The sequence below is a fragment of the Sinohyriopsis cumingii genome, chromosome 6, assembly GCF_028554795.1.
Source record: "Sinohyriopsis cumingii isolate HCF-2022 chromosome 6, ASM2855479v2, whole genome shotgun sequence".
Lineage (NCBI taxonomy): Eukaryota > Metazoa > Mollusca > Bivalvia > Unionida > Unionidae > Sinohyriopsis > Sinohyriopsis cumingii.
Genome location: NC_142966.1, coordinates 152,189,040 through 152,216,210, shown reverse-complemented (window position 1 = coordinate 152,216,210; position 27,171 = coordinate 152,189,040). Strand labels below are relative to the sequence as shown.

The following is a 27,171-nucleotide window of genomic DNA, read 5'->3' as shown; positions in this document are numbered from 1 at the left end:
TTCAGCCTTCTATTCGTATTGCCATTTTCCCTACAAAGTTTATCCCTTCACCCCCTACCCACCTCATTCTATGGAAAAACTTAGACTGGAAACTGTACTTTCACTTAAGTATTTTGCTATTACAGTCTAATAATGATGATGATGACGACGACGGTGATGACGATCATAAAACGATGACGACGATAGTTAAAATAAAAATGAATTGATGGTGATGATGATGGCAGTAATAATAATAGTATTTGCTACTACTACTACTATTACTACTACTACTACTACTAATAATAAACAATGTTGTTGTTGTGGGGTTTAACGCCACTTTTCAGCACACGATCAGCTATGCATGGCGGCCAGTATTAATGGTGGAGGAAGAACCCGGAAAAACCCCTGGAAGAATCACCGACCCACGAGAATAGTACTGCGTTAGATAGAATAAGAAAATGAACGCAACAACTCTTTTTAACGCATATGTATTGTGTATGAATTCAATGATAAGTTGTAATAGCTTCCAAAAAGTGCTGCTGCTACTATTGCTACCGCGTGTACTGCGAATGTGTCTATGCATTTTGTTATCATTGCTGCTGTATTTGAACGATTCAAATTTATTATGTCTTCTTTTGTTGTAACGTCCATCTTTTTCAATTGAAGACAAAATCACTGTTCTGATATTTGCTCTGCAACTCTCCTCAATTCAAAGTCTGAAGACCCAGTACGGGTGCGACTGTCCCAAGTGGAGCGATCCTGTGCGAGATCTTCCAAAGAACTGCGAGTCAGTCTTGAAGTGGTTTAAGGATGACTTGAGGGAACATTTTAATTGTTTCTTCTCACCACCCTGAGATCCCTCCTTCAGTTCGCAGTAGAAGATATTCCTTGGAAGTCGCTCTTTTGACATGCTGGTGATGTGGACCGCCCATCTCAACTGTGATGTCATCATCAGTGTGGATGCTTGGAATTCCTGTCATGTGAGTAGTACAGTGCCTGGGACACTGTCCTACCATTTGTCGTCATCAGTTACCTCAGCTAGCCCACGTGAAATTGGTTCAGCTTCTTGGTGTGGTGTCTGATCACCATCGAGGTCTTGCATGCATACAACAGGATTGGCAGCACAATGGGTTTGTAGACCTTCCGTTTTGCTTGTAGACTGATGCTTCTGTGCCCCGACACATTGGCGCGTAGTCTGCCAAAGGTCACACTTGTTTTAGCTATTCTTGCGTTGGTGTCATCATCAATGTAGACTGCACATGACAGTGTGCTGTCGAGACATGTGAATTTGTTCACTGCCATAAAGGTTTGACCCTTTTGCTGTGATGGTAACTTGTACGTATGGTTTCCTGCTGAAGACTGGTTCGTCATCTCTGTCTTCTTGATGCTGATTGTGATACCGAGATTGTCGCAGCTGAAGAGTAATGGTCAATACCCTGTTGCATGATAGACTTATATTTGGCATACAGGGAACAGTCATCAGCAATAGAAGATCACGAACGTGTTCTTCCTGTAACTTCGTATTCACCTGCCATCAGTACGGTATCTAATGTCGATCCCAATAGTATGGTCACGGAAGGCACCAGGAAGCATGGCGGAAAGAATCATACTGAAGAGGATTGCAGCCAACACAGAGACTTTCTATACTGCATTGGTGACTCGGAACAGTTCAAATGACTCACCGTCGTCCATGACATGAGCGAGCATGCTATCATGGAACTGCCGAACCATCACGATTCATTTCTCTGGACAACCAAAATTTGCTTGCCCAGCGAAACAGCCATAAAAGTAGATGTACCAACACATTCTTTAAGTTGTCCGTTTGTCAACAAACAGTCTGTCAAATACTTGTAGGACATTTATGACATAATAATGTTTAATTAGTCTGTGGGAATAAATGAACTCAATATTGTTCATATATGTCCTTCTTTGTTCAAAGCTATAAATAATAATAATAATAATAATAATAATAATAATAATAATAATGATAATAATAATAATAATCTTACTTCTTACTCAGCAACGCGATACTCAGGTTTTGTGTTAATTTTCTATTTAGTAAAACAGTATTTGATAAATGAATTTTAAGATTCTTTTTGGGGATTTGTTAAAGAGGTTTTGATTTGGAAAAGTAAACACTACACAAAATAGTGTCTGCAAGTAAAACAATACATATACTGTCTCCTCCGTTTCAGACAGAAATATGTCAGTTCTAAATATTTCATACTTGGGTGATCCATAAAAAAAAAAATATTTTAGTTTAGTACTTGAGAAAGAGATCAGGACTGTGATGTTGTAGATGGTATGCAAACTTGTAAAAAAATATCAGCAAAACAAAACAATATTTTCTTTTGCTCAAGCAGATAAATCAAAGTTAATATACTTTCTTTTTTTTTCCTGTCCAGAGTTCGTTTAATTAAGGTCGAATATACGTTCAATAACACCTCACATTCAACTTCTTTTCATAATATTAATCGTTCTGATTTTATGGCAAAAATGTCATACACAGCTTATTTCCCTTTTTGAGGTGGTCTTCATAAGTCTCATCGTTAACTCAGCCTGAGCTTTTATACATCCAAATTGTTGAAGTTTTAGATACATTAATGTCTTCAAATATGGTTAAATGGCATGGAAACATTCATACAAATCGTGAGTGTTTCCTCGATAAAATCTGCACTATTTTCTATTTCTGTTACATGAATTTCTACATTTTTTATGATTACGTTTAAATTATGCATTTCAGGTTATTACTTCTTTTCTAGCGAGTAAATGTATTAATGGATTTGCATTTTTTAATCAATGGTTTAAATATGGCGTCGAAGTCTTCACACTTTATATTTTGCGTTGTACAGGCTGTGCGTTTCGTTTTTATTTAATTAACTCAGATATTTTTAAATAATGCATATACAAAACGACCTGCTTTCTCTGATTTGTCAATTACTGGGAACCGCTCCGGTGGCTTAGTGGTTAGAGCGTCCGCCTCGGAAGCGGGAGGTCGTGGGTTCGATCCCCGGCCGAGTCATAGCAAAGACTTACAAAAATGGTACTAATAGCTGCCTCGCTTGGCACTCAGCATTAAAAGGTTAGTGTTAGGACTGGTCGGCCTGGTGTCAGGATAATGTGACTGGGTGGGACATCATGCTACATGTCTGCGGCATGATGCCCTAGTGCTAGACATCACTATAAATTGTCACACTGCAGACATCGTAGCAATATGACTGAAAAATTATTAAAGCTACGTTAAAAATCCAAATCACACACACACACACACACACACACACACACACACACACTCAATTCATGGGGGCAGCCATCTCGAAAGCTTTGCATGCACCTGACCGCCACAATGGATATGATTCGTCGCTTTTTCTTACGACGAATTGGGAGAGTTGACGCCTTTGATTGGTTACGTTCAAAAAGTTGTGATATTACTAAATAGCTTAAATTACACGCCTAAATCTAACACCACTGGAGCCCCTAGGTCAAAGCCATACGAGTTTCGCAAATAATATGACGTGTAGGAATAGTGATACCCAGTGGCGTCACTCGGGTTGGTGTCACACAGTGCGGTAGCTCATGGTGTCACCCCCATGGTCCTCCTTCCGTAACAGACCATACAGAATCCTTAGTAATGTCATTTTGGTGTCACCCCCTCTGATGGTGTCACCCAGTGCAGTCCGCACCCCCCGCATCCCCCTAGCGACGCCACTGCTGTGCCTGCTAGTCATGTATTTAACTATGATCGGTTATCCGCTTATGAAATCCGACTAGACCGAGCAGTGTGTGCTCTGTAAAATATGCAATTTTTCATTTTGGTGTCACCCCTCTGAGATGGTGTCACCCGGTGCTGTCCGCACCCCCCGCACCCCACTAGCGACGCCACTGGTGATACCGTTTACACAGACTTAAGCTGCATTCTAGTTTTGCATGCCTTGTAATCCGAATAATTCAGTTTATACCTTTGGCACTGATTTGGTGTCATACTCTCATAACTTAATCCATTCAGCTTAAGTACAGTGTCATACTTGAATGTGAATCGACGGGTGAAAGGGAGAACAGGTGGACTCGGTTATGTAGAAAATGTGTAATCACTGGCAAGAACTGACGAATTGCACCGTGCGACTTCAGTTTCTAACACGTTTAAAACTTATGCAGTTGTACATCTACAGTAGTAGATGTGTGTTCACCTCTATGGTAGTAGGCGACAGTCAAATAGGAAAATGGTAGGATTTAATAGTTCTAGACTATGTACATAAAATAAATAAAGATGGTTTTGTAGTGAGTAATTAAAATTTACATTTATTTATCAACGTAAATATTAGAAATCCATATTTTAATATTGTAATTAATAATGAACGTAAATATTAGAAATTCATATTTTAATATTGTAATTAATAATGATAATTCGTTGTGTCTAAATCATGATGTAGTGAAACGTAGATCGTCCATCGTGTCCAAGGTAGCGTGTGGTTCATTCTATAAAAAGTACACATCGATTTAATATAACTTCACCTATTTTCATCCAGCTTTCATAAAATTTAAATAGAATTAAAATTACCAAAGAAAACCTGGTTTAACTGAAAATCCATCCTGCTGAATACGTGTAGTTGTTTCAGTCCTGGTGGTTGTTGTATTCCAGACAAGTCTCTCTTTCACCGGGTTGTATGTCTTACTTATATGTCATAAACCTGTTTACCCAAAACCCCTTAACAATGGTATATTCAGATTGTTAAAGTCTCGTATTCACGAGACTTCTTAACTTGAGAGCTTACTAAAAACTCGAGTATTTTTGTCTTTTACAGATAGCATATTCTGTGATATGTTCAGGGCATCAAGTATCATTGTCCAACAACGCTCGTCAGCTTTGTAGCTTGGAATTGCCACGACTCTTTGTATTTTAATTAGTTTAATTTATTACCTTAGAGTTCTAAAGAAACGGCAGCTATTTCAGAGACTCACTCGCATGATGAGTCACCTTGTGCCGTTTTGAATCCAACTTCGTTTTCTACAAACTTTTTCTTTGTATCTGATCAATCGTTCTATACGGACCTACTAAAACTTAAGAGATCCTCGAGTTGCAGTAGATTTACCCAAATGCAGATTAGTGTATAGATTAGCGTATTTTTTATACATAAAATGCGTAATTCATATACTCCTCGTACTGTAAAGTTTGAATCATCTATGTTTCAGGGTTGATACGGTTTCTCGCAATGTTTTATAATTTAATTCAAGCTGCTAACCACAATCTTTCCTGAAACAGTACTATACATTTTGCTTATGTTGAAATAGGCAAGTTAACATTTATATTCTCTTCAACATTGTTTTGTATTACAGCTCATTTTGGCCACACTTTAATCCCATACAGACTTGTAAACAAGTACACATTATCTCTTAACCACGGCTTTAGTCTCACGTAGACTTATAGTCAAGCACTTATTGTTTCTTGACCACACTTTAATACCATGTAGACTTGAAGATAAGTACACATTGTCTCTTGACCAAGGCTTTAATACCACGCAGACTTGTAGACAAGTACACATTGTCTCTTGATCAAGGCTTTAATTTCATGCAGATTTGTAGACAAGTACACATTGTTTCTTGACCACATTTTAATACAAGGTAGACTTGAAGATAAGTGTACATTGTCTCTTGACCACACATTAACCCCATGCAGACTTGTAGAGAAGTACACATTGTTTCTTGACCAATGATTTAATCTTATTTTGATTGTAGTCAAGTACACACTGTCTCTGGACCATATTTTAATCCCATGCAGACTTTGTGACAAGTACACACTGTCTCTTGTTCACACAAAAATCCCGTGCAGACTTGTAGACATGTGCACAATGTCTCTTGACCACGCTTTAATCCCATACAGACTTGTAGACATGAACACATTGTCTCTTGACCACACATTAATCCTATACAGACTTGTAGACATGTACACATTGTCTCCTGACCACGGTTTAATCCTATACAGACCTGTAGACATGTACACATTGTCTCTTGACCACGCTTTAATCTCATACAGACTTGTAGACAAGTACATATTATCTCTTAAGCACGCTTTGATCCCATGCAGACTTGTAGACATGTACGCATTGTCTTTTGAGCACGCTTTGATCCCATGCAGACTTGTAGACATGTACGCATTGTCTTTTGAGCACGCTTCGATCCCATGCAGACTTGTAGACAAGTACATATTATCTCTTAAGCACGCTTTGATCCCATGCAGACTTGTAGACATGTACGCATTGTCTTTTGAGCACGCTTCGATCCCATGCAGACTTGTAGACATAGACATCTACACATTGTCTCTTGCCCACACTTTGATCCCATGCAGACTTGTAGACATGTACGCATTGTCTTTTGAGCACGCTTCGATCCCATGCAGACTTGTAGACATAGACATCTACACATTGTCTCTTGCCCACACTTTGATCCCATGCAGACTTGTAGACATGTACGCATTGTCTTTTGAGCACGCTTCCATCCCATGCAGACTTGTAGACATAGACATGTACACATTGTCTCTTGCCCACACTTTGATCCCATGCAGACTTGTAGACAAGTACACCTTATCTCTCAAGCACGCTTTTATCCCATGCAGAGTTGTAGACATGTACGCATTGTCTTTTGAGCACGCTTCGATCCCATGCAGACTTGTAGACATAGACATGTACACATTGTCTCTTGCCCACACTTTGATCCCATGCAGACTTGTAGACAAGTACATATTATCTCTTAAGCACGCTTTGATCCCATGCAGACTTGTAGACATGTACGCATTGTCTTTTGAGCACGCTTCGATCCCATGCAGACTTGTAGACAAGTACATATTATCTCTTAAGCACGCTTTGATCCCATGCAGACTTGTAGACATGTACGCATTGTCTTTTGAGCACGCTTCGATCCCATGCAGACTTGTAGACATAGACATCTACACATTGTCTCTTGCCCACACTTTGATCCCATGCAGACTTGTAGACATGTACGCATTGTCTTTTGAGCACGCTTCGATCCCATGCAGACTTGTAGACATAGACATCTACACATTGTCTCTTGCCCACACTTTGATCCCATGCAGACTTGTAGACATGTACGCATTGTCTTTTGAGCACGCTTCCATCCCATGCAGACTTGTAGACATAGACATGTACACATTGTCTCTTGCCCACACTTTGATCCCATGCAGACTTGTAGACAAGTACACCTTATCTCTCAAGCACGCTTTTATCCCATGCAGAGTTGTAGACATGTACGCATTGTCTTTTGAGCACGCTTCGATCCCATGCAGACTTGTAGACATAGACATGTACACATTGTCTCTTGCCCACACTTTGATCCCATGCAGACTTGTAGACAAGTACATATTATCTCTTAAGCACGCTTTGATCCCATGCAGACTTGTAGACATGTACGCATTGTCTTTTGAGCACGCTTTGATCCCATGCAGACTTGTAGACATGTACGCATTGTCTTTTGAGCACGCTTCGATCCCATGCAGACTTGTAGACAAGTACATATTATCTCTTAAGCACGCTTTGATCCCATGCAGACTTGTAGACATGTACGCATTGTCTTTTGAGCACGCTTCGATCCCATGCAGACTTGTAGACATAGACATCTACACATTGTCTCTTGCCCACACTTTGATCCCATGCAGACTTGTAGACATGTACGCATTGTCTTTTGAGCACGCTTCGATCCCATGCAGACTTGTAGACATAGACATCTACACATTGTCTCTTGCCCACACTTTGATCCCATGCAGACTTGTAGACATGTACGCATTGTCTTTTGAGCACGCTTCCATCCCATGCAGACTTGTAGACATAGACATGTACACATTGTCTCTTGCCCACACTTTGATCCCATGCAGACTTGTAGACAAGTACACCTTATCTCTCAAGCACGCTTTTATCCCATGCAGAGTTGTAGACATGTACGCATTGTCTTTTGAGCACGCTTCGATCCCATGCAGACTTGTAGACATAGACATGTACACATTGTCTCTTGCCCACACTTTGATCCCATGCAGACTTGTAGACAAGTACACATCTCTCAAGCACGCTTTTATCCCATGCAGACTTGTAGACATGTACGCATTGTCTTTTGAGCACGCTTCGATCCCATGCAGACTTGTAGACATAGACATGTACACATTGTCTCTTGCCCACGCTTTGATCCCATGCAGACTTGTAGACAAGTACACCTTATCTCTCAAGCACGCTTTTATCCCATGCAGAGCTGTAGACATGTACACAATGTCTTTTGAGCACGCTTCCATCCCATGCAGACTTGTAGACATGTACACATTGTCTTTTGAGCACGCTTCCATCCCATGCAGACTTGTACACATATACAAGTACACATTGTCTCTTGATAATGGCTTTAATTTCATGCAGACTTGTAGACAAGTACACATTGTCTCTTGACCAAGGCTTTAATTTCATGCAGATTTGTAGACAAGTACACATTGTTTCTTGACCACATTTTAATACAAGGTAGACTTGAAGATAAGTGCACATTGTCTCTTGACCACACATTAACCCCATGCAGACTTGTAGACAAGTACACATTGTTTCTTGACCAATGATTTAATCTCATTTTGATTGTAGTCAAGTACACACTGTCTCTGGACCACATTTTAATCCCATGCAGATTTTGTGACAAGTACACATTGTCTCTTGTCCACACCATAATCCCATGCAGACTTGTAGACATGTGCACATTGTCTCTTGACCACGCTTTAATCCCATACAGACTTGTAGACATGTACACATTGTCTCTTGACCACGCTTTAATCCGATACAGACCTGTAGACATGTACACATTGTCTCTTGACCACGCTTTAATCTCATACAGACTTGTAGACAAGTACACATTATCTTTTAAGCACGCTTTGATCCCATGCAGACTTGTAGACATGTACGCATTGTCTTTTGAGCACGCTTCGATCCCATGCAGACTTGTAGACATGTACGCATTGTCTTTTGAGCACGCTTTGATCCCATGCAGACTTGTAGACATGTACGCATTGTCTTTTGAGCACGCTTCGATCCCATGCAGACTTGTAGACATGTACGCATTGTCTTTTGAGCACGCTTCGATCCCATGCAGACTTGTAGACATGTACGCATTGTCTTTTGAGCACGCTTCCATCCCATGCAGACTTGTAGACATAGACATGTACACATTGTCTCTTGCCCACACTTTGATCCCATGCAGACTTGTAGACAAGTACACCTTATCTCTCAAGCACGCTTTTATCCCATGCAGAGTTGTAGACATGTACGCATTGTCTTTTGAGCACGCTTCGATCCCATGCAGACTTGTAGACATAGACATGTACACATTGTCTCTTGCCCACACTTTGATCCCATGCAGACTTGTAGACAAGTACACATCTCTCAAGCACGCTTTTATCCCATGCAGACTTGTAGACATGTACGCATTGTCTTTTGAGCACGCTTCGATCCCATGCAGACTTGTAGACATAGACATGTACACATTGTCTCTTGCCCACGCTTTGATCCCATGCAGACTTGTAGACAAGTACACCTTATCTCTCAAGCACGCTTTTATCCCATGCAGAGCTGTAGACATGTACACAATGTCTTTTGAGCACGCTTCCATCCCATGCAGACTTGTAGACATGTACACATTGTCTTTTGAGCACGCTTCCATCCCATGCAGACTTGTACACATATACAAGTACACATTGTCTCTTGATAATGGCTTTAATTTCATGCAGACTTGTAGACAAGTACACATTGTCTCTTGACCAAGGCTTTAATTTCATGCAGATTTGTAGACAAGTACACATTGTTTCTTGACCACATTTTAATACAAGGTAGACTTGAAGATAAGTGCACATTGTCTCTTGACCACACATTAACCCCATGCAGACTTGTAGACAAGTACACATTGTTTCTTGACCAATGATTTAATCTCATTTTGATTGTAGTCAAGTACACACTGTCTCTGGACCACATTTTAATCCCATGCAGATTTTGTGACAAGTACACATTGTCTCTTGTCCACACCATAATCCCATGCAGACTTGTAGACATGTGCACATTGTCTCTTGACCACGCTTTAATCCCATACAGACTTGTAGACATGTACACATTGTCTCTTGACCACGCTTTAATCCGATACAGACCTGTAGACATGTACACATTGTCTCTTAACCACGCTTTAATCTCATACAGACTTGTAGACAAGTACACATTATCTTTTAAGCACGCTTTGATCCCATGCAGACTTGTAGACATGTACGCATTGTCTTTTGAGCACGCTTCGATCCCATGCAGACTTGTAGACATGTACGCATTGTCTTTTGAGCACGCTTTGATCCCATGCAGACTTGTAGACATGTACGCATTGTCTTTTGAGCACGCTTCGATCCCATGCAGACTTGTAGACATGTACGCATTGTCTTTTGAGCACGCTTCGATCCCATGCAGACTTGTAGACATGTACGCATTGTCTTTTGAGCACGCTTCCATCCCATGCAGACTTGTAGACATAGACATGTACACATTGTCTCTTGCCCACACTTTGATCCCATGCAGACTTGTAGACAAGTACACATCTCTCCAAGCACGCTTTTATCCCATACAGACTTGTAGACAAGTACACATTATCTTTTAAGCACGCTTTGATCCCATGCAGACTTGTAGACATGTACGCATTGTCTTTTGAGCACGCTTCGATCCCATGCAGACTTGTAGACATGTACGCATTGTCTTTTGAGCACGCTTCGATCCCATGCAGACTTGTAGACATAGACATGTACACATTGTCTTTTGCCCACACTTTGATCCCATGCAGACTTGTAGACAAGTACACATCTCTCAAGCACGCTTTTATCCCATGCAGAGTTGTAGACATGTACACAATGTCTTTTGAGCACGCTTCCATCCCATGCAGACTTGTACACATATACAAGTACACATTGTCTCTTGCCCACACTTTAATACCATGCAGACTTGTAGACAAGTACACATTGTCTCTTGACCACACATTAATCCTATACAGACTTGTAGACATGTACACATTGTCTCTTGACCACGCTTTAATTCCATACACACTTGTAGACAAGTACACCTTATCTCTTAAGCACGCTTTGATCCCATGAAGACTTGTAGACATGTACGCATTGTCTTTTGAGCACGCTTCCATCCCATGCAGACTTGTAGACATGTGCACATTGTCTATTGAGCACGCTTCCATCCCATGCAGACTTGTAGACATATACAAGTACACATTGTCTCTTGCCCACACTTTAATATCATGCAGACTTGTATACACATTGTCTCTTGGCCACACATTAATCCTATACTGACTTGTAGACATGTACACTGTCTCTTGACCACGCGTTAATCCCATACAGACTTGTAGACATGTACACATTGTCTCTTGACCACGCTTTAATCACATGCAGACTTGTAGACATGTACACATTGTTTCTTGACTACACTTTAATACCATGCAGACTTCTGGACAAGTACACATTATCTCTTAAGCACGCGTTAATCCCGTGCAGACTTGTAGACAAGTACACATTATCTCTTGGCCACACATTATTCCCATGCAGACTTGTAGATTTAGACAAGTACACATTGTCTCTTGGCCACACATTATTCCCATGCAGACTTGTAGACAGTTACACATTGTCTCTTGGTCACACATTAATCCCATGCAGACTTGTAGACAAGTACACATTGTCTCTTGGCCACACATTATTCCCATGCAGACTTGTAGACAGTTACACATTGTCTCTTGGTCACACATTAATCCCATGCAGACTTGTAGACAAGTACACATTGTCTCTTGGCCACACATTATTCCCATGCAGAATTGTAGACAGTTACACATTGTCTCTTGGTCACACATTAATCCCATGCAGACTTGTAGACAAGTACACATTGTCTCTTGGCCACACCTTAATCCCATGCACACTTGGAGACAAGTACACATTGTTTCTTGACCATAATTTGATCCCTTGCAGAGTTTTAGACATAGACAAGTACACATTGTCTCTTGTCCACGCTTTGTTTTAATTAATTTATTTGTGAATCATTGTATTGTAGTTGCTGTGTGCGGATGACGATCTACTCTAAATAGATAAAACTATTTAAAAATTACCTAGTGATCTGGCTCTCTTAGCTATTTCTGTGAATTTAAATTGTAGAGCTGAAGTTCGTTTCCACAAGAGGTTTTCGAGTGTAGAATCTTATACTCTCTCGGTAATACAAAAAGAGTCTGATGTTTATAGATTGCAGTATTTGCATTAAAAAAGATAATCTGTTGTGTATCTTTGTTTTCAAATGTGAATTTATCGAGGAACGGTTCAGAAATCTATCACATTTGTACACTACGATGGTCAAGCCTTGATGTGCCTTGTTTTGTCTAACCCATTAAGTATTTTTCTTTCTTGCGCATGATTTTCACCTCATCCAATTATCATTTCGTTTTTCCTAATCGTCAGGATATTTAAGCTCATGGCACTTCCTGCACTTGATTTTAATGGTAAATCACGACAGAGAAAAAGCAATAAAGCTTTCCATAACAATTTATATTTTGTATGTCTGAATTTCTTCCAATAGTGCTTTTCTAGTGAACAGCTATTACATAAAATTAGTGGCTTTTAGAAAATGTACCAAATTAATAAGCTGTATTTGTGACATTACCGTACTTGCTTTCTTACTTCTTTAAAAAGCAATGCCAAATCATTGTTTTTGTTGTCATTGTGAATCAAGGGATATGTGTAATTTGGCAGTGGGAAAACCGTTGTCCTCTTTATCCAAATGCATCATTGAACGTGTGGAATCTGACACTGCCATATCAGTGTCCTTGTAGTTCTCGTGCATCAAAGGACGTGCAGAATTTGGCAATGCCATATCCGAGTCTTTGTTGTCATCGTGTATCAAGCGATATGTGAAATTTGGGAATGCCATATCAGTGTCTTTGTTGTCCTCGTGCATCAAAAGACATGTGGAATTTGATAATGTAGGTTAAAGGTAGGCATCTTGAAGAGCCAGAAAATATGGTATATGTTTACCTGCTATTACAGAAGACTAACAAGAAAAACAAGAAACGATCCAAGAGATTGAATTTTACAAATGCTGTTCAATAAAATGCTGGCCAAATTAGAAAAATCTAAACTATGCCTGACGTGATTGTTCCTTTGATATGTTTTGGTACACTCTACCTTAGAACATCCAGCACGGTTTGTATTTTGTAAAGTGTTGATTGGTAGGATAAATATGTAGACCGTTATTTGTCAATCAGAACAGTGTAGCATGTATGTCTAGGTCATGTCATTTTTTAAATTTATTGACCATTTTTATGTTTCATTTATGAATTTAGTAAACTGTCATTACTGTTTTCATTGCAGTGATAATTAAAATGTGGCAGGCAAAATGCCTGTAACAGTCTTTGGTAGACTTGTTTTTTTGTGTAATGATAACTAGAAGGTGACAGGCTGCAAGCCTGTAACAGTTTATCGTAGACTTGTTTTTAGTGAAATGGTAACTAGAAGGTGAATGGCTGCAAACCTGTAACAGTCTACTGTAGACTTGAGGAGTTCTAGCGTAGTATTTGAATTATGAAAAACAGTCATTCAATTGACAAAACTGAAAAGTACTCGCCGGAAATCAGCTGATGTAAACAGCCACGCTTTTTGATACTGTTGGGGATGCTGTCCGCATAATGTGCTTGCGTTTTATTTATTTAAACCAACTTTCACCTTTTGAATATAGACGCTTCTTGTAGTTACTTAATCATTATGAATTATAACAAATTAACTATGTCCAGAAGTATTGGAAATAGAATCAGAAGTACATTATAGTCGTTAGGCTTAGCAGAGCTGTAAATAGGTAACTTTCGCGGTTGATTCACAGATTTTTTTGTTAATATAAACCCCACTGAAAACATTGTTTTAAGCGCGTTAACGCCATTTTTCTTTCAGCACACGATAGGCTGTGCATGGCGGCCACTATAAGGTCTCACTGGACAGTTTATCTGGTGAATTTTCATCCGACGATGACCAATTACAGAAAAATGAGAATAATTTTACACTGAAGATACAAATAAAAACAAACTAATGATTTTTGTAGAAAGCATACATGTGAGATTTTGACTGCAGTAATCAGGTTAATTCCTGATGCAACTGGTGCTTTTTATACTGAACCAACACTGCCACCAACCCATAAATTTTACATTCATTTTTGACAAGAAATAGCTATTTTGAATATTTTTCTGTGACAAGGCAGCTAAAAGAATCAGTATGTGCCTTATGCATGAATAAAGTTCACTAATACTATAACAAATTAGCATACTTTTCATCACCCCTCAACCATCTAGATTTTTAGATATTTACCTCTGTAGAAGACACACATAAATACGTAAGCCAAGTCAACAGCTCATTTGCAGCCCAAGTTACGCATTTGATCTCCAATGCAAATCTAACTGTGACAGGCAATCACCAACAAGCCAACCTATTTCCAAGCCTAACTCAAAGTAAATCTGAACCACATTATAGATTTAGCTTATGTGTGAATTTATAAATGCTAGGCTTGTGATAATTAGGTTCATGCCTTCTTCCTTAAAAATTAGGGGTGTCAAAATACGAAACTATCCAGTGAGACCTAACTGGTAGATGAACCACCGACCCACGGGAAGTTTCTGGCAAGCTTTCTCGCGTACAATCATTGGCCTAGTCTAAGGCTCGGATCCACGCAGAGGTGACATGGCAGTGATCGGTCAAGGCGAGCACTTTAAACCATTCGGACACCCGGGTCCACAACTGGAAACGTAAGCACGTGTATTTGTATGTGGCATATATTTGGCATATAAAAAATATATGCATAATATGTATACCGTATTTTCATATACCGCTCATTGTATAAATTACTGATTGAAATGAAATAAGGCAAGCCTCATTTTCTTTTAATGAAATATTTAACCACCTCGTATGTCAAAGAATCTGCGTACATTCTCTGTCTCTGTAGATAGATAGATAGATAGATAGATAGATAGATAGATAGATAGATAGATAGATGGATAGACAGATAGATGAGTGATGGCTATAAAAAGTATAGTGGGGCATATTAGCAACTAATGGTGCTTCTATGATAAACAGGACCGACAGTTTAAACGACAAGGATAATTTAACATTATGCCGCCATCTTGAAATGTATAAGGAAAGAAAATAATGTCTAAGAATAGTTTCACTGGTTTTCACGGGATGAATCTGTCTGGATGTAACTATAACGGTAAAACATTGTGCGTTTGTTTGCATGTGTGTGTGGGGGGGGGGAGAATGTAATCGGCTGGAGTTTGTCTTCTCACTAAATGAAATTAATATTACGTCTTCCGTTTATGTGTGGTGAGTCTGAGTTACTGAAAATGTAACATTGTAATATGATGTGTATGTTTAGCAAGAGCGATTTTTGTTTAAACTAATTCACTGGTAGCAAATGTTGTTTCAGAAAAAGTGGCTGCTCTATTGGGTTTCCTTGATAAATATATTGACACAAAAGTACATTGACGTGATGTATTGTAGCATGGATTTGCGTTTGAGAGAGAGAAAGAGAGAGAATATCTTATCCATACTTAACGAAAATATAAATCCATGTTTTAATGTCACCCAGTTGTGTTTTACCACAACATATTCCAGTGTCAACTATATATTTCATCCCGGCATTTCTCACAAATCTTCGATATGTAAGTTCTGTAGTTAGTTTTGGTAAACTGACTGACTCCAGCTTATGCAAGTTGCATACTGAAACTGAACATTTTCGCAAATCTCTCTGGCTACAGTCTAAAAGCAATGAGCCAGATTCAATTGTTAAGTTTGTTTCCAGTTTTATGTAACCAGTCGGATTTTATGTAACCAGTCGGGTAGCAGAATCAAACTGTTTCATCCTAGGTAAGGTCATTAGTTACAAAACAAATCGTGCTCCACCTTAGATGTTAAAGACACGTAGTGGAAAATATTACTGTTGAAACCCATTATAATTTTGGTAACGTTCTGAGCAAAAACCAAAGATCTAATGTCAATTCATTTATCGTGACATATTATGTATTTCTTTTCGCCAAGCTAAAACTTAAGTCACCGTCATTTAGTTAAATATTGTTTTAATCAATCAATCAATCGATCGATCTATCCGATCGATCGAGAGAAATATTTTAACATAGAACGGGTGGGTGTCTGTGGAAAAGATACTGATAGAGAGACCTCATAATCATATCTTTATGTGAATATCATATTTATACTTTAGACATGAAAACAAATTAAAACATACAGACAGTTACGTTTTGGGTGTAGTTTCCAGAATAAGAATGAAATTGCAAATCACATCACAAAAAATCACATCTATTATAAGTTGGAGTTCTTGCAAAATCGCACAAGATTGAATTAAGTGGTTACTATAATCTTAGTCCGAGTTTCCTCTGACCCTTGCCACCCCATTTTTGATATTTGGACACCCCAACATAAATGTCCAATTATCAAAAATGGGGTGAGAAGGATCAGAGGAAATTCGGACTAATATAATCTTTGTTCTACAAGCGTAGAGGAAATGTCTATACCAAACAAAATCCACTGTTTTACTGTCACCCAATTTATCTTTTTGCTCAAGGCTGGAACATTTTTTATATCTGACAACTCTACGATACGCCAGCAGTCATTTACCTTTTTATTATTTTTTATATATACAAACTGACTGAATTCAGCTTACGTAAAACATAGGCTAAACATTTTTTCGTGACTTTCTCCGACTACGGTCTAAAAACGCATGAGCCAGATTCAATCGTTAGTATCTTAGCAACTTCACTTGTTGCAAACACGTTCTTTGCTCTAGAGCTTGAAAACAACGCAGTGCCAATGTTACGTATGAACTGATTTTTAAGTCATCTATATTTGCTACATTTTATTTCAACTTGCAAATTTGGACGCTGTATGAAGTTAAGATTTATAATAAAGTTGTGGGTTCTTCTTTTTTGGAAACACGATTTAGTTTATTTCTTGTATTTGTTTCTTTCCGTTTTGTATCCTACGATCGCATTCTCTAAATTTTCTGATTTTTTTTTTCGCCATGAAGAAGATGAAAATCGTTTGAGACTATTTGTCATTCACGACAGTTTGAAGTCTCCTGTCTGGAGTGACAGAAAAAAAAATAGTATGTTGTTATTCATCACAATGGAGAGAAGACTAAAACATGATTGGCTTATTTTCATAACACTATTAATACAATATTCGATCATAGGATGAGGAGGAAATGACTGATAAGTAATAACACGTTGAGCCTGTTGATCTGAGCTGATCCGGGTGGGTTTCAAACTCTCTACCCTTGAATTACAAGGCTGATGCTCGTGCAATGAGCTGCAGGAACAGAACACATGCCGAGGTTCTTGCTTGAAAACAATTTGTATTATAAACTTTACTGGTCATTTGATTTCCTTAGAAACTGTGTGCATTTCTTCACCTTAATAAGTAACACATTTCAACACAGGTAATAAGGCATGTAAAGTTAACTGGAATCGACTTTCAGAATCTTTATGGCTAGACAAAGTCAAAGGAAACATGTATTCTTTTTTATGTGTAATTGCTGATGGACTGGCGGTATCCAGAGTGGTTTTTGAGTGTGTGGATGAAATGTGTCGATGGTCACACAAATGGCGTGGCTTGCGGTAGTAGAGGGGAAATTTTTATGCTAACCACTGGCTTACTCGAAACCAGTAAAAGTATGTTGCAAATTATTTTCAGGTAAAACTCCTGGCATACGTTTCATTTTTCAGTTCACTACATAGAGCATCAGCCTTGAAATTCGAAGGTAGTGGGTTTGAGACCCGCCTCTGTCAGCTCAGATCGAATGTCTCAATGTGTTCTTGGGACAAATACTTTACACCCATTTCTTCCGCATGATATAGCCGAGTATTGGTTTAATAGCGTCGTTAAAACCACCTAACCATCCTTTATTCTTCTCTCTATTCTGTTAAATGTCTTTAGAATGTTACTATTTTATTTTCATTTTCCTTCAGACAGGAGACTTCAAAATGTCAAGAGTGATGGATAGTTTAAAACGATCTTCTTCAATCCAGTATTTATCGAAAATAAACTGATATTAGAAAAGTGGTTTTCAAATATAGTCTAGAAAATTGTTGCAGTCAAGGTTTGGTCTCGCGTATAAATAATCTTCAATAAAATTAGACTGGACGTTGGTAAGGTACAAGACATGTATGTAAAAATTAAAACGAATACAAGTAAGGAACTGACAGTTTTCTTACCCTCTCAGAAAGGACATCTCAACAATTTTACCAGAAATCTTAACTTTACACAGCCCACAAATTCGTTAGTTTCAGAAAAAGTATAAAGATAAATGCAGCCTTAAAAAAGAAACAGAAACAGTTGATATGTAATATTTTGCGCGGAGTTATCTTCAAAATCTAGATAAAAACACGGTTTTTGTAGTAAGTGAGGTGGATAGGTGAAAAAGTAGGTCCGTTAATGCTACTCGAGAGGTTACAAAACTGGTAATAGGTTGACAGTTGAATCTGGCTCATTTCCTTTTTTTTACCGCCAATAAAGAGAGTCTGGAAAATGTTCAGTCTTCGCATTTAGTAAGTTTGCAAATAAATAAATAAATAAACATTTGACCTATCAGATATTTATAAGAAACAAATGAATAAAATAAGTGCCAGCCTAATGTAAAAACTTAACTGGATGACAACAAAATAGTGGAATTTTATGAGAATATTTCCTCTAAGATTGAAAACTGAAAGATGTTATAGTAACCACGCAATTCAATCATGTGCGAGTTTCATTTATCGGATCGGATGTGTTTTTGTGATGTGTTTTTCTAATTTAATTCTGGAAATTTGATCATAAAGCTTAAGTGTCTGTGTCTTGAGTTGTTTTTTGTTTTCTTAATAAGATACTCACAAGCACATATTTTCAAATGAAGACTCAATCTCTCTTTCGCAGACACCTAGCCGTTCTATATTAAACTCTCTCTTTCCTTCCCTTCCCCGCTCACTCTCTCTAACACACAAACACATAGTCTCCACATTAAAGTATGACGTTTCAACTGATTTTCACTAACTGACAGAAAAAATGTTAGAATCAATGTTTTGCTGAGCACTAAATTGCAAACAGCTAAAGTGTCACAGGAGATGAAATGATGTTGGAACTGTGGTTTTCAAAATACACATAGACACAACTTTACCTTACCAGAAAAAAATATAACTTGGGTATATGTGTTATTTTAACACCATGTTTCGAAAATCTTGCAGTGCACATTCTTTATAACTAGTCTCCTGACTTTGGATAAAAGTCAGTGAAAATATTCTACCCGATCGGTTTTAAAAAATTGATAGGAGCTTAACGACTGAAAATGGCTCATTTACTTAGACGGTAGCCAGAGGGAGTCGCGAAAAATGTTCAGTCTCTGGTCATGCCGACGTCAGTCAGTTTACAAACACTACTACGGGCATATTGTAAATCAGACACGCCCATGTTACGATGCACTATATCGATTTACATTTTTATCAAGCAAGACAAATAAGACATCTATTTGTTTAAAACAAATTTGCAGCCAGTGAAATGGTTAAAATAGAAAAACATACACAACATAAATTAACTGTTATTTTTCAGGCCATTCAGACTCATCGCGCACGACAAACCTTCGACGTAATATTCATTTCAGTTAAATGTCAGACGAACTCCATCAGAATATATTACCCGCTAAACAAAAGAAACGTATGACACCGCATATTTCCAACTAGCAAGACGCAAGACCCGTCCTGTGAAAACCTCTGAACCGATTGTTAGACCATCATTTTTTTTTTCTCCATATCTCCATATACATTGAAAGATGGCAGCCTAATGTTAAATTCTCTTGTCCCAATAAACTTGTTATGCTGCTTATCGTGGGAGTCCTGTTAATCGATGACATGCAATATACTAATGCTATCTGTGCTAAGCATATGCTTAAGTTAAAGCGCCAGTAAAAGAAACAAATGCACAAGAAGCCAACAAGATTTACTTCCCCTAATTTGGTGCCCTGCCCAGCCCCGCTCCCCACTCTCTCTCTCTCTCCCTCATACCCTTTGTGCATTATTAAAACGGAAACCTGCAATATTTTCACGGCTGAATAAGCTATGATTTTTCCGTTTCTAACTTAGACAAATTCACTAAGTAACGATTTTTCTCTCTATTAAACAGTTTTTTTTTTTTTTTTTTTTTTTTTTTTTTTTTTTTTTATTTAATGAATAAATCGCCTCTATACAAACTTCTAAGACCGGCCTCATTTTATCCCGCAACAAACTGAAGGTCATAAATACAGTCCGATTGTCACATGAGCTTTTTATTTGCTTAATTTTCTTCTGTCCAGGCGATATTAACATCACTCTTTTGCACGGTCTCTGGAGAAAACACCTGATAATTTGTAGTAAGATTTGACATCTTTTTGCGAAAATGGTGTGTAATTATGAAAACAATAAACGCTGTACAATAATTTACCTTACTCTGAACGGAGACAAAAATGTAAAATTCCTAAATTACGTTCCTAAAATTGTATTATTTCTAATGCTCAATTCAATAAAAAAATTAAAGAAACAAAAGTCGTTTGATAGGTAAATAAATAATAAATAATGACAAAGTAAGGGAAATTAATCTCTTATGTTTGTTCATTACGAAGAGAGAGAGAGAGAGAGAGAGAGAGAGAGAGAGAGAGAGAGAGAGAGAAAAGGGAAGTAAATCTTGTAGGCTTGTTTGCTTCTTACACTGTCTCCCGAATTTAGACATCCCGACATCTCTCTCTCTCTCTCTCTCTCTCTCACACACACACACACAGAGGAAAATCCGTTGTATACAACACAAATCGTTTACGTGGTCATCTAATTCCTTTTAGGATTATAAGATATACAAGTTTTGAATCCAAATGATAGAATATCTTATTGATTTTGGAGATAATTTAGATACTCAATGAAAAATATTTAAAAATAAAGAACATTATACTTTGCTTTTTTAAATTGATAGCATGTACACAATTTAAACACGAGACCAAATCAAGGATAATAAAAAATCTGAAAGATCCGTCTTTGTTTCTTACAGTCATACTACTTTTGCTTTCCTATTATTTCGCTTTCACGCTTTTCTTAACATGGACAGTCGTGGAACAGAACGTAACGCTTGACATGGATGGTGCAGTATGTATACGTAGATTATAAACTAAGGTTCCCAAATAACTTATTCGTTAAAAGAGACTTTGATTCGACCCCTCGGTAGCAACTACCTTCGATCCAGTGTGAATAGCTGTCAATCAAAGTATTAGGCGTGCTTAGTGACGTCACGAGGCGAGCTATACCAATTCAATTGCAAACAGCGACGAGGGTAAGTGATAGAGGATTGACTTAGTGCGAGTTACTGTGTAATCAACTATTTGAAGAGAATAAGTGTAACTAAGCAAAAATGGCGAACAGATGAAATATATTTGTACCGGCACCTTAGATTTTTCTGGGAGTCTGAGAGATACTTATTCCAAAGTTGTGGAAGTTTGAAGAAGATGCGGAAATGTCTTGGACCCAGGTAACGTGATTCATCGTATTTTGTGTCAATGCAGTTTAATAGCGATCGCGGGGACCACTATAGTTTTGTATTTAAGTGTTAGAAAGACTGTGCTCAAGTTGAGCTCTTGCTACTGTTCTTAAATTTCTTGTTTGGTTTATATCGTTAATGAGATGAAATCGAACAGAGAAGAAATGACTAGTATTGGAACCTTGGAACGTTAGTTCGGTGTGGAAGTGTTTTGTACAGGTGTGAGTGGTGTTGCAACCTGAAGGAGCCGGCATCTTTTGATGTATTGGGCAGGAGAAAATGGCAGGTGTAAGAGCGAAATTATGTATTTCGGCATCCAGAACGCTGTACCATATCATAATCTTGTTGTTCATGCAGTTTTTCATAAAATTTTCTCAAGGGCAAGGACCTGGTGAAAGCAAGTTTTTCACTATTTCTGAAAACAAAGACCCAGAAACATTTGTTGGCAGTATTGATACAAGATTTTCTTATACTTATAGCTTAAATGATGGTGCATTGGGCACAAAAGAATTCAGAATAAATCCAAGCACTGGTGGAATTTTCTCAAAAATCAGACTTGATCGAGAGTCGCTGAATGTTTCACAGGATACTTTCCACATGCTGATTATCGGAAGAAGTACTGATATCTCCAAACAATCCTATCCAATTGAAGTATCGGTTCAAATTTTGGATGAAAATGACAATGCACCAGTTTTTCCCAGTCCTTCCATATTGATTGATATTGTTGAATCTTCGCACATTGGTTTTAAAGAATTTGTTCCTACAGCATCAGATTCTGATGCTGGAATCAATCAAGAAATAGCAAATTACACATTCATATCAGGGAAAGGTCCCTTTAAGCTGCTTTATGATCCTGATGTGTATGGGCAGGTCCTTTTCATCCAGACCACTGGAGAGCTTGATCGAGAAACTAAAGATTACTATGAGTTCATTATTGCTGCCCGTGACAAAGGTGTGCCACCACTAACAGGGCAGTTGCAAATTAACATCACTATTCAAGATGCTAATGACAACCCACCCATTTTTGACCCCAGCGAATATTTTTCTACAGTGAATGAAACAGACCCATTAGGAACGTTTGTTATAAGAGTTATAGCATCTGATCGTGATCTGGGAAGAAATGGTGATGTAACGTACAATTTTCTAGAAGAAAATACAGTCACTACACAGTTTCGAATTGATGAGAGGACAGGTGAAATATTTACAGCAAAAGAACCCTTGTATTGTGTTCGTTATTGTGGTATACCATCTGCCAGTTGCAATCCTAACAGTTGTCTTCTGACTATTGAAGCAAAAGATAGGGGCATTCCGCAATACACTGGTCGTGCCTTTGTTTATGTAACAGTGATTGATAGAAATAACCATGATCCAACAATTACGGTGGAGTATAAACCTGATGGAAATACACAATATTCCCTGGTGAATGAAGATGCAAGAAAAGGAGACATCGTAGCAACAATTACTGCAGAGGACCAAGATGTGGGAGTTTATGGAAAAATTTCCATTGTTCAAATTATTTCTGGTAATGACCTTAGACACTTTGTATTGATATCTTTCAATGGTTATCAATCCAATATCTTACAGGTTAGTGGTAATAACTTGCTAGATCGAGAGCAAAACTATTTATACAACTTAACAATAGAGGCCGCAGATCAGGGCAGTCCACCACGCAAGACCCTCAAAAGCATCGTGATCTACATAAATGATGTTAACGACCATACACCAGGGTTTCAGTTCAGCACATACACTGTAACTCTGAGTGAACTTACACCTGTTGGAAGTTTTGTGGCAAGCTGCCTAGCTTCAGATTTGGACTCGGGAGACAATGCAAAATTGACCTACACAATCTTGATTGGGAATGAACTTAACTGGTTCCACATTAATGAAGAAACCGGTCTTGTGACAACGCAAGCGAAGTTGGAGTACGAAGCTAGATCACAGTTTGTGATGAACATCTCTGTCCACGATGGTGCCCTAAAACCATTGTATAACTACACAATGTTATCAGTTTTTATTTTGGATGAAAACGATATGGCTCCACAGTTTGAAAAAGAATACTTTAATATAACAATTAAAGAAGGCTTGCCAAGTGGTTCATTAGTAATTATTGCCTCAGCTCAAGACAACGATTCAGGTATAAATGGTACCGTTGTGTATGAATTTAACTCTGATGTTGCTCAGAAATACCCATCAACCTTCAACATTGACTCCAGTAGTGGCCGTGTAACAACAGCAACTGTCTTAGATCGTGAGTTGATTTCTGAATATAGTTTCACAATAATTGCTAGAGATAGAGCAATTATGCCGCTAATGTCCATGGCTACAGTGCATTTGGAAGTCTTGGATGTTAATGATGAGTCGCCACAGTTTTATCCAACACTATACTTTGCTAGCGTGGACAGTGGCCAGGCAGGTCCTGTCAAGTTAGTGCAAGTGACTGCTGTGGACAGAGATGCGGGTGAAAATGGCCAGGTGATATACAGTATGGTGGGGATGGATGCCAACAAGTTTTCTATTGATTCTGCAACTGGTTGGATATCCACAATAAATGCTCTGAACAGGATTGTACAGTCTAGGTACTCTTTAGGCATCATAGCACAAGACAAGCCTGGTCTTCGTGCTTCCAATTCAGCAACAGTTGAAATTGTAGTGACTTTACCAGGAGATGTGGTTCCCCATTTTTCAGAGGAGTCAGTGGAACGCAGCATCACTGAAGATGCAGATAATCAGCTACCAGCTATTGGTACACCAGTCTACCAGGTTACAGCAGTTACCTCTCCAAGTAATGTTCTTCTTTCATTTGCAATCACTGATGGTGACCCTAATGGTGTTTTCTCTATAAATGCAAGTGGCTGGATTGTGCGGGCCAAAAAGATCGATAGAGAAGGGACAAGTGTGTTTAAATTGAAGATAACAGCAAGTACTTCCACACAATTCAATTCGACATTGGTCACAATAAAAATAAATGATGCCAATGACAATCCACCAGTGTTTACTACTTCATCACTAAATGCAGACCTTATTGAAAATTGGCCAGTTGGTCATGGAATTGTGCGAACAGTTGCAGTTGATAAAGATGAAGGTGTAAATGCAAGAGTGACATATACACTTCAGACCAATCCAGGCGATATGTTTGCTATGGAAAGTGACACTGGATTGCTGTCCTTAAAAAAACCAGTCAAATTATTGACAAGTATGTTGGTTCAAGTGATAGTGACAGCACGTGACTCAGGTACACCACAGCTATCGGCAACTCAGACTGTCATCCTTCATTTTCAAGATGTCAATGATCACACACCCACTTTTGCTCGCAGTACCTTTGAAACCTCCTTGATCGAATCCCATCCCGTGAATGACAAATTTTATGAACTCAAGGCATATGATGGAGATGTAGGTAAAAATGCTGAGGTGTTTTACAACATTACTCGTGGAAATGAGGATCGAGCATTTGGCATCTTTCCTGATGGTTTCCTGTACATTGCAAAAGAGCTAAATCGAGAAACAAAAGACCTTTACAAGATAACAGTGCTTGCAACAGATAAGGGTGTACCTCCACGTAGTTCAGAGTGCAATGTTACTATTTATATTATGGATGAAAATGACAACAAGCCAGTTTTCTTTAATGCAGCCTACAATATGTCTGTGAATGAAAATGCCCCATTGAAAACATATGTAGGTAGAGTGAATGCAAGTGATGCAGACATGGGGCGTAATGGAAAAATTTCATACTTTCTTAGTTCTGCTCAAAATGATTTCAGCATAGATGTTGAGACAGGAGAAATATTTACAGCGAAGCAGTTTGATCGTGAGCTTTTATTTGAAACAACAGGTAGAAATTACATTATATTTGATGTCATTGCAAAAGACAATGGCATAAAGCGACTCCAGGCAGTGACGTCTGTTAAAGTCAACATTATAGATGTTAATGATAACTCTCCGCAATTCAATAAAACAGCTTATGACGTTTCTGTATCAGAAGATGCTGCCATGTTTACATCCATTGCAGAAATTCGTGCTTATGATAAGGACATTGGAATCAATGCATTGTTGTCCTACAGGATTGTGAACGGTAATACAGATGACAAATTCGAAATCAATTCTTACACTGGACAACTATCACGAAAGCAAGGACTTCTTGATCGTGAAACCGAAGATCACTACACCCTTAGTATAATGGCCACAGACTCTGGTTTTCCTATCCAAAACAGTGCCACAACAATTGTAAACATAACAGTTCTTGATGTCAATGACAATGAGCCGACATTTGATCAGTCTGCCTTTGAGGCTGAAGTGCTAGAAGATATGGCACCAGGGAAAAGCATTGCCCAGTTCTTTGCCACAGACATTGATTTGGGTTTAAATGCAGCCATCACTTATTTTATATCTGGGACTGACGATGATGGAACCTTCGGTATTGATAAACACACAGGCAAAATGTTTTTACTAAAAAAGTTGGATTATGAGAAAAAGAAAGAGTATAAACTGAATGTAACTGCAATCGATTCAGGCATACCACCTTTGTCTTCCTATACCAAATTCAGAATCATTATTCGAGATGTTAATGATAATCCACCAGTGTTCCAGAAAGTGCCAATATTTGCTCATATTCAAGAAGGGTCAAGCCAGATCCCGGACATTTATGCTACAGCAGTTGATGCTGATAGTGCTGAAAATCAAGTGATTCGATACACAATCTTACATCAAGAACCAGGAAACTTCTTCAAAATACTTCCTAACACTGGGTTGCTCTACATCGATTCACCAATAGATGCAAAAGATTTTGATTTGATTAACATTACTGTCGTTGCCACTGATCAAGCTAACCAAACTAATTCCAGGCTCTCTGCAGAAACTGTTGTGACGATTTTTGTGGATGACATAAATAACAATTCACCCACATTTATTTCCTTCAGTTCTATCATCATTCCAGCTAATACACCAAGAAATACTTACATCACTGTAATCGAGGCTAGTGACCCCGATAGAGGCAAGAATGGAACAGTTTCCATGACGCTTGAACCTGGCCTTTACTCTGACCTCTTTTCCTTAGAAAGTAGTTCTGGTCGGCTTTATCTTGTTAAAACATTATCACAGATTCCTACAACTTTCAATGTAAGTGTCAGAGCACAAGATAGAGGTCCATACCCACGAGAGACCATTAAGCAGTTTAGGGTCATAATTTCTGCTGATTCTCAGAACGGACCAGTGTTTTTGAATGTATCTTATACTGGAAATATTGATGAAAACTCGGCCAAAGGCAGAGAAATTCTAACTGTCAAGGCTACATCGCTGAGTGGTAATGCAGTGGAATATTATGTAACCAACATCACTCTCTATGACACTGGTGAACAAGTTGAAAGCTACTTTGAGGTGGAACCAGCAAGTGGAAAGTTATACACCAATGTGGTTCTGGATCGTGAAACAATGGGTGGAAAATTCCGGGTGGAAATTCATGCCTTGGATACTACTGTTTCACGGACTACGAAGATCCAAGTAAGTTTTCAACTTTTCATACTTAAGTTTGTAATCAGGGTCTTTTCCAGGAAGTGTGTTTGCAAGATTTATGCTAATAAAAAAAA

At 38.4% G+C, this 27,171-nt stretch overlaps 2 protein-coding genes and 1 non-coding gene across 3 annotated transcripts in view; 2 read left to right on the top strand and 1 right to left on the bottom strand.

Moving 5' to 3' along the window:
- The window catches only part of LOC149798278 (uncharacterized), a 62,711-nt gene extending 46,285 nt beyond the window's left edge, over positions 1–16,426 (bottom strand). The window contains exon 1 of the mRNA XM_089963417.1: positions 16,309–16,426. The gene's annotated coding sequence lies outside the window, so the exon portion shown is untranslated. The remainder of the gene's footprint in view (positions 1–16,308) is intronic.
- Trnap-cgg (transfer RNA proline (anticodon CGG)) lies at positions 2,929–3,001 on the top strand. The gene has a single exon. It is a non-coding gene; the product is annotated as a tRNA-Pro (tRNA).
- A 4,967-nt stretch (positions 16,427–21,393) lies between the features above and the next one.
- LOC149798271 (cadherin-related tumor suppressor-like) overlaps positions 21,394–27,171 on the top strand; it is a 204,720-nt gene continuing 198,942 nt past the window's right edge. The window contains exon 1 of the mRNA XM_089963405.1: positions 21,394–27,085. Within this exon, the coding sequence (XP_089819531.1) occupies positions 21,872–27,085 (5,214 nt within the window). The 5' untranslated portion in view covers positions 21,394–21,871. The remainder of the gene's footprint in view (positions 27,086–27,171) is intronic.